This window comes from Pteronotus mesoamericanus, unplaced genomic scaffold (assembly GCF_021234165.1).
Source record: "Pteronotus mesoamericanus isolate MK-2021 breed Mesoamerican mustached bat unplaced genomic scaffold, CSHL_Meso_final contig_52, whole genome shotgun sequence".
Taxonomy (NCBI): domain Eukaryota; kingdom Metazoa; phylum Chordata; class Mammalia; order Chiroptera; family Mormoopidae; genus Pteronotus; species Pteronotus mesoamericanus.
The window spans coordinates 11202638-11211432 of NW_026555189.1; the positions used below are offsets into that span (position 1 = coordinate 11202638).

The following is an 8795-nucleotide window of genomic DNA, read 5'->3' on the forward strand; positions in this document are numbered from 1 at the left end:
GACAGGTGGAAAATACAAACACAGGTTGGTTATCTGCAACGTGTCCATAGTAAAGATTAAGGGGATCTTAATCCGACAAATAAAATCAGTATAAAATTACCAAACCTACGGTAAGGGCGGTCCTTAATGCTGGAGATCTAAAGTTAGTTCTTCTAAGAAATTCTGGAGGATTTTGACTTGAAGCAAAAGTGAACACTTTCTGGATGGTGGAAATATTAGTTATTACTATTTATATTTTTCTCAGCGTTTTTTTCCGTAGTCTTCAGATGGGAGGGGGTGGGGGAGTGAGAGGGCACTGGGGCGAAAAGCCACTGCAAAAAACGGTGCAGGCCAAATACAATGAAGTCAACCTTTATCAGTCTTCAATGCCCCTTTAGCTTTCTAGACCAGGGAAACTTGTCGCCAGTCACCCAAAGCACGTCCCGCCTTTTTCCGGAATTTCCCCTCCTCAGAGACGCCACAGGAGCGCCAACCGGGGAACGACAGCCGGGAAACGACGCGCGCGGCACTCTGGGAGCGGAAGGAGGGCGCCGCGAGGCGACGGGTGAACCGGAAGAGGAGGTGCTGGGCCTTGAGGATTCGTGAGAGTCCCTGCCGCTGAGGTTGACTGTTTGCGGGTCTCAGGGAGCGGAGCCTGGCGGGCGAGGTGTGTCACGATGCCGGAGCTGGCGGTGCAGAAGGTGGTGGTCCACCCCCTGGTGCTGCTCAGTGTGGTGGATCATTTTAACCGGTGAGCGGACGGCGCGGGGCGGGTTAGTGGGGCTGGTGGCACCGTCACTGCTGAGTCACAGGCGCTCTGGGAAAGGCGCAGCGGCCTCGGGAGCGCTGACGGACGGAGGGCGGCTCTGCCTCGCCGAGGGACCCAGACCCACCTCCGTGCTGGAAGCCCCAGTCACCCAGCATCGTGCCCGAGCCGGCACTCCGCGGCCTGGGCTGCCCATTTGTATTACCGAACTCCGTACGCTGCCAGAGTATAGGGGGGCAACTTTCAATTGGTCCCGTCTCCCAAGCCTCGTGCCCATCTGTCATCTCAACCGTCCCTTTTTACCTGAAAGATTAGGTGTCTCCTAGGAAAGCCCCTCAGACTCTCGCTTCGGTGCCTTTGAAGGCTGTCACCGAAATTGGGGTCTCAGCGCCTTGAAGGGCTCCGTGGAAGAGCTGTACTTGTATCTTGTGAAAGTTTCTAAGCAGAAATCTGGTTTAACGATAGCACAAAACTTAAATGAAGGTGTCGGGCGGGGCGGGGCTGTGTGTGTGTGTAATGAGTTCAATTGGAGACTTTGGCATTAATCGGTAAGATAAAACATCCACAGATGTTTTTCCAGCCTTGCGTTGTTTTCCAGTTGTTCCTCCCGCTGGACCTGTTACACGTGTTCATAAGTTTTACAAGATAATTACTTGAATTGGCAAATGTAAAAGACCCAGTTAGGAGCATCTGCTGTAGAGTCACGGTTTCTAAGCCTCCTCATTCCCATCTTGCTTTGTACAGCTCCAAATTCAGCCAGAGCCGAAAACAAACTCCAAGGTTTAGGGTCCCCAGTTCAGTTCCATTGCTTTTTAGTACCCGCAGCCTCAGAGGATATGCTCGCTTTCCCACTGTACAGTAATTACTGTTTCTCTCCCATAGGTACTAGGGGTGCTAATGCGCAGTCACCATTTCAGTTTTGTTCAGTAAACTCAACAGGCTGTAGGGTTTTATAAAAGGGATTTTTGTAAACCAAAAGAAAAACCAGTAAGTGTGGAAGTTAACTTTGAGGTGTGGAAACTCAGTGCCTAAGATTTCAAAAAAAAAAAAAAATCAGAACCAACAGGAATACAGAATTCTTAACTTTGATACAAACCCCAAATTTATTAAACATTTATAAATTTGCCAAACCCTGTGATTCAATTAAACCAATGGGAAGCCTGCAGCTGCTGGGGAATCACAGTTGATTTCACAGTGGCTTGCCTTTCCTTTGAACATAGGGTGGTTTTGTGTCTGTATCACACTTGCTACACTTTTAGCTCTTTAGGACAAAATCACTGTGGTTTGATTTAGAGATAGAAATTCTGAAGTAAAGTCTTATTTCTTCAGCCCTGTTCTCGGTGTGATTAGTCACCAGCTCACTTCTGACCTCTCTTCAGTTGAACCATTCAGAAAGACCACAAGTGACATACATGTGCCTGTGGGTCAGAATCGCTTTCCAAGCACCTAGCTGGTTCAGAGAACTGTAACATCCAGTGGGGCTTGTCAACATGGAACAGATGTACCAGAGAACAGTTATCAAGCTGAACCATAAAACTGATTCTACTTTAGCACCTTTATCCCTGAAAATATTGAAGGGTAGGGAAGATGCGGAAAGTTTAAAAGTGAAAGGTAAGCTACAACAAAAAAAATAAAGTTAAATGTGGAAGTGTAACTTAAATGTGTTTTTCAAACACCAGCCAAGTAACATTTTAAAACTCTTAGGATGAGGAGAGTTTACATTTTCATCATTTTAAATTTCTATAAAGTTTGAGATTTCTTCCAAGCTTGCATTAGTTGGCAGTTTACAGTGAGTAAAAACTGCCAGTCTACAAAGTTAATTACTCATTTATTAGACTTAATATCAAGGATTAACATAACTATTGCATTTGTTTAGTGGGATTAGTTTCCAAGTACACTCACTCAGTTGTATCTGTACCATAGTATTTCCCGTTGAGTATCTTGCTGGCACATCTTTGTGTCTATCAGACTGACCTCCTGCTTTCTCATTCAGAATAGGCAAGGTTGGAAACCAGAAGCGTGTTGTTGGTGTGCTTTTGGGGTCATGGCAAAAGAAAGTACTTGATGTATCCAACAGTTTTGCAGGTAAAAGACAAATTTTACATTCTCCAAGCATGGTTTAAATGTCAGTTAACTTTAAAATGAAAAAGAAACAAACTTTATGTTTTCCATACTTTTTTACTACAACCCAAGATTCTAATTAAGAATTGCTGTGGTATAAAAAGAGAGGCTAAAAGCTACACACTGAAGTGGATAATAAATACAGTTTCCATTTCAACTGCCCATCTCTGCTATTATACCACAAAAGCACTATAGACAGTATGTAGACAAATGGGTAGCATTAGTCTAGTAAAAACTTTATAAAAATAGATAGTTGGTGTAGTTTGTAAACCCATGCACTATTAACCACGGTTTTAGGTTAGCAAGCAGGATATGAAGACCATTACCCTCTTATTCTGTTTCTTGAATCTTGACTAGAACATATCAGTGTGTTTTATGATTAAAGCAACAACAACAAAGAACAGAATAATTGTTGGCAGGACCCCTAGACTAGAGGTAACTAACTCCAGTGTCCAGATGGTAATGCCATTTGCCAAATGGGAAACATCAGAAGTGATGGGGCTTTTAGCAAACTGAAGAACGTGTCATTTCTTTAAAGGGGTTAGCTTCTTTCTGTATCTAACCAGTTGTTGGCAGATCTTCTCAATTTTCAAAAGAAGCTGGAAGTCTGGATTTTTATGTGAAATCTCCCAGTTTTTAATGAGAGCGAGTCAAAAATAATTTTAATATTATGCTGGACAGACCACATACATGTATCGGATCTGGCTTAGGGGTCACCAATTTTGACCTGTGTCTAGAGTTCTTACCTGGCACCCTAAACTAAATCTTATTTTTTCCACCCCCTCTTTAGTCCCTTTTGATGAAGATGACAAAGATGATTCTGTCTGGTTTTTAGACCATGATTATTTGGAAAACATGTATGGAATGTTTAAGAAGGTCAATGGTATGTCTTGATTTTTTTTTTTTTTAAGAAGGTATTGTGTCATTGATGTATGTTGCGTGTAACATTTTTTTATTTTTTAAGTATTCGCTTTTCTTTAATGTCAAGGACTGTTTTCTCAGACTTAAGTAAGACTGATAGTAGTAGAAGAATGAGGTAGGATAAATGAGGAACTAGAATACCAGTTTAAGACCACCGAAGTTTTGGGGAGAGAGCTAGTCCTCTGTGGCAGAAGAGTAAAGAACCATCACATAAAATCCACCTGCTCCCAGAGCTTTACTTCCACCAGGAAAAATACATCTCTCTATCATGTGTATCATTTTCATTTTATTTCATTACATCAGTCACATTGCTTTGGCAATGTTTATTCCTACAACACTCAGAGTTGCAGTCTATGTGACATGAACTTGCATTTATATATATATTGCCTTAGGATTATTTTCTAGTTGCTGTCATGTTTAAATGGTCTCCTAAACTCGTCTGAGATACGTATGTCTCTGGATTTCCCTTTCTGTTTGTTTTCTGAGAATTCTGTTGTTGAGTTTTATATTTCATAAGCCAAGATTTAAAATGGATGTCTTGAAATCTGAAAAGGTAGAAAACCTAACAACTGGAGTTCTTACCTTATCCTTTTTGAAGGAATTACATAGATCTTCATGTAACAGTCAAACCCACTTAATTTTTTCCCTTCCCAGCCAGAGAAAGAATAGTTGGGTGGTACCACACAGGCCCTAAACTACACAAGAATGACATCGCCATCAATGAACTCATGAAAAGATACTGCCCTAATTCAGTGAGTGCACTCTATCTTTAAAATTCTTGAGTGATATTCTTTACCAATTTACATAAGTAAAAGCATCCTAAGAAGGGTTTGGGTAGCAAATCATTTCACTACTTTTTCTCTGTAAGCTTGTATTAATTTGTAGTGTTTTGTGTAGTATATAATAAACCAATATGTTTAATAAGTAACAGTAAACAGCTGCTAAGTGCCAGACGTATATGTTATCTTTCTTAATCCCCCCAGTAACTATATGGAGCTGTTGTCGTATTCACAATGAGAAAGCTGAGGTTTGAAATGGTTACTAAGGTCCTGTAGGTGGTGGGGCTGCGATTAAAATGTTGGCTGTCCTAGCTTGGATTCCCTTGTGCTTGATCACCATATTATACTACCTCTCAGCTTGTTAATTAATGGGGATGAAGAACAGAACAAATGATGAGATCATTTAAATGTAAACCCATTTTGCTGAAAATTCTGGCTCATGCCTGGTTGAATAAAATTCCTTTAGTACTCATGATCAGAAGACTAGCTACAGTTACTCCTATGTAGCCTGTGTAAGGTGGTTTGCTAAGATGTGTTTTTATGCAAGGTATTAGTCATCATTGACGTGAAGCCAAAGGACCTGGGACTGCCCACAGAAGCATATATTTCAGTGGAAGAAGTTCATGATGTAAGTTAAGTCATCTTGCTGTGCACCTCAAGTAGATTTGCTACTTAATTAGGCAATTGTTTTGTGTTTATAACAAAGAGAAGGTCATTGATTTCTGTTAGCAGTTTGATGTTAAATCATTTTTCCTTTTGACTATTTGAATTGCTACATTTTAGAAATGAGAGGACCATAGAAATCTAAAATCCTCTTTTACAAATGAAATTGAGGCCCAAAGTAGTCAAATGATTGCCCAGAGGTATTCACAGCCAAGTGGATGCAGAAATGCAGGACCTGGTGAGCTTAGCCTTAATCTAATGCCCTTTCCACTGTTAGGCCCCCTCTGGGCCAATATTCCTTTCTCCTGGAAGATTTTCAATCCCTATAGACTAGACCATGGGTTTTCAAATAGAGGTCAGAACTGCCTGGAGCGAGATGGCAAGACCCATCTGTGTGAGTTGACATCTGAATACTCAGCCACTGCATCCAGCACCTGCTCTTGGATTCATTAGCCTGTGCTTTAGGTGTAGACATGAAAAGCTCCCAGAATATATCTTTTCCTTATTTCTTTGAAAACTGAACTTCAATTCTAGGCTAGGATTTGAGGTGAAAAATGTGTTTTGTTAGGAGCATAAACTTAGGGTATACAGATAGCTTAATCTTGAATTTCCAAACTCAGAAACTGAAGGGATAGATTGAAGTTTGTCTTTAGATTTTTAGATATGTAGCATTTACCTTTATATTCAGTTTTTAAATCTGGAAAAAGATTTCTCAGTGCAAGAAATCTGCAAATATTCCTTGCACTGAGCTCCGTCCTCCTGTTTGTCTTCTTGCCTTTCTACCAGGGAGCTTAGATCCCAATCTATTGTCTAGTTGCCATACAGCTTTCATTCCTGTCTTGATACAGTTGTTTTTAAGTTAATCTTTTAAAGAAGATTTTATTTATTTTTAGAGGGAGGGGAAGGGAGGAAGAAGGAGAGAGTGAGAAACATCAACGTGAAAGAAACATCATGGTTGCCCCTTGCAGGCCCCCAAGCCAGGCATGCGCTCTGACCAGGAATTGAACCAGCAACCTTTTGGTTTGCAGGACAGTGCCCAACCCACTGAGCCACACCAGTCAGTGTTGTTTTTACATTAATCTTTATCCTGCCTTTTTCAAAAAGGAATCTGAGGTGCCTTACACTCATGCATGCATGGGTGTACACATACCAAAAAAGCAAAATTTTAAATAGTGTACAGAGGAGACATAAGGGCCATTTATAAGATGAAGAGAAAAATTAATACCTCAAAAGGCATGTGATGACCTTCTCAAGATTGTTAAAGGCTCTGACTATCCTAGCATACAAAGCCAAGAGGAAAATTGCACTGGCAAGATTCACACTGTCCTGGATAAAATAATAACAGCTAAAGTTCATACCACGTGGTGGGAGTTAAGTGACTTACCCAAGGTCCTGCAGCACCCTTATCACATACATGGCAGAGCCACACTTTAAATCCAGTCAGTCTGGCCCTAGATCTGAGAAAATTCTCTTGGGTTCCATCAAGAAGTCACTAGGTGGTGCAGTGAACCACATCCCTGGGCAAATCCTTTATTAAATTCAGGCCACCAGAAATCCAGTTGTTCTGACTTCGTCATTTTGGTGCTCTGGTATTATTTGGTCCAAGGGGCAATAGATGGTTAAAAGTTATATTTCTGACATGAACCTGCCTCAAATACAGATACTCTGTATATTCCCTTTTCTAGAAAGAACTATATATAATACTTTAAAAATCAACCTAATCCAGACCTACCTGAGTGCCCATCCCCACTGTGGAATTCAGAGAATTATCAAGAATTTCCTCAGAAACAAGCTAATGATGCCCCAGCAGACTTTGTCACTAAGCAGGGCCACTATGACACTAGCTTAGAAGACTAAGCTTTCAAAACAAACCTTACCCACCCTTGCCATGGAAAACCCAATAAAGCACCCATGAAGTGATTTGGCAGAGCAGAGGAATCGGGGCGTGGAAAGGACATTTGCCTGTTTGTAAGCAAATAACTATCGTTACACCTTCTCTCCCAGGATGGAACACCAACCTCAAAAACATTTGAGCATGTGACCAGTGAAATTGGAGCAGAAGAAGCTGAAGAAGTTGGAGTCGAACATTTGTTACGGTGAGACTTAAGATGGCATCAGAATCATTAGCAGCCCAGGAGGCTGCTTAGTGTAAGGGAGAGAGAGGGCTATCAGAAGTAGAGAGACCAGGTTCTAGGTCTGGATCATCTCTAAAGTGTCTTGAGTTGTGCTTTGTGACTTTGTGGACAGTGCACCTTGTGACAGGAGCAGACATGTGAAAGGCATGTGCTCTTCCAGGGGATACCCTTTTCAATGGATGGAGCCAGCCAATTTTCTGCAGACAATCTACTTGGGATGGGTTTTATTTTAAAATACTCTGCTTATATAACCCTGATTTATTCAAAAAGATCATAGTTTTTCTCAATAAGATTTAGCTCAAAAAAGTTACTGCTAACTAATTTAAATTTCACACAACATTGTATAGATGCAGGTAGAAAAAAATGCCATCCTTCATTAGTGACGTTGGAGGAGAGAGGTTTTTGGTTTAAGTGAAAAGAGTTTCATTTTAGCGCTCTTTTGAAAATGCCCTGTGATGATAAAAATAAAATATATGTCTCCCAATGAAAACTAAATTAAAAGTTTATACTTCGATCTTTGCAAAATGGAGAAATAACATTTTTCTTTTGAAAACATGCCCTTCCCCACAAAGCTAGGTGTTTCCTTAGAATATGAGACCCTGTGAGGTAATACGGTAAGTACACTGATGCTTTTTCCTGCCCTTTTCTTGTGGCTTATTTCAGAGACATCAAAGACACTACTGTGGGCACTCTTTCCCAGAGGATCACAAACCAGGTGCATGGTTTGAAGGGACTGAACTCCAAGCTTCTGGATATCAGGAGCTACCTGGAGAAAGTGGCCACTGGCAAGCTGCCCATCAACCACCAAATCATCTACCAGCTGCAGGACGTCTTCAACCTGCTGCCAGATGTCAGCCTGCAGGAGTTTGTCAAGGCCTTTTACCTAAAGACCAACGACCAGATGGTTGTGGTGTATTTGGCTTCCCTGATCCGTTCCGTGGTTGCCCTGCACAACCTCATCAACAACAAGATTGCCAACCGGGATGCAGAGAAGAAGGAAGGGCAGGAAAAAGAAGAAAGCAAAAAGGATAGAAAAGATGACAAGGAGAAAGATAAGGAAAAGAGTGATGTAAAGAAAGAAGAGAAAAAGGAGAAAAAATAAAGCATGTAGCTTTTTAATTTGTAAATTAAAATCATATAAACTAACTTGTGTGCTGCCAGAGGGTTCTTTTCATTTTAAGTGCTTGTTAAAAAGCTGTATTGATGAGAACTCTCTGCCTCAGATCTCCCTTGCTGTGGCATTACATGGAAGCGAATGGATAGAGGGACTGATCTTGTACCTAAACTTCAGCTTATGCTGCCGTGAGTTGGGGATATTACCCCTCAGACTTAAGATTGTGTGACTAAAGTGAAAAGTAAACATTTTTGATACTCTTCTTTCTTTTATCCCTAAAACCAGGAGTTGAATGTTCCCCATCTCAAAGACTCTTG

The 8795-nt window shown here is 41.1% G+C and overlaps 1 protein-coding gene across 1 annotated transcript; it reads left to right on the top strand.

Annotated features, from left to right (window-relative positions):
• Positions 1–540: 540 nt before the first annotated feature.
• PSMD7 (proteasome 26S subunit, non-ATPase 7) lies at positions 541–8510 on the top strand. Its single transcript, XM_054579244.1, has 7 exons — positions 541–730; positions 2739–2830; positions 3657–3749; positions 4442–4539; positions 5114–5194; positions 7234–7325; positions 8028–8510. The coding sequence occupies exons 1-7, from the start codon at positions 657–659 to the stop codon at positions 8464–8466; spliced, it is 969 nt and encodes a 322-aa protein (XP_054435219.1). The 5' UTR covers positions 541–656; the 3' UTR covers positions 8467–8510.
• Positions 8511–8795: the final 285 nt, after the last annotated feature.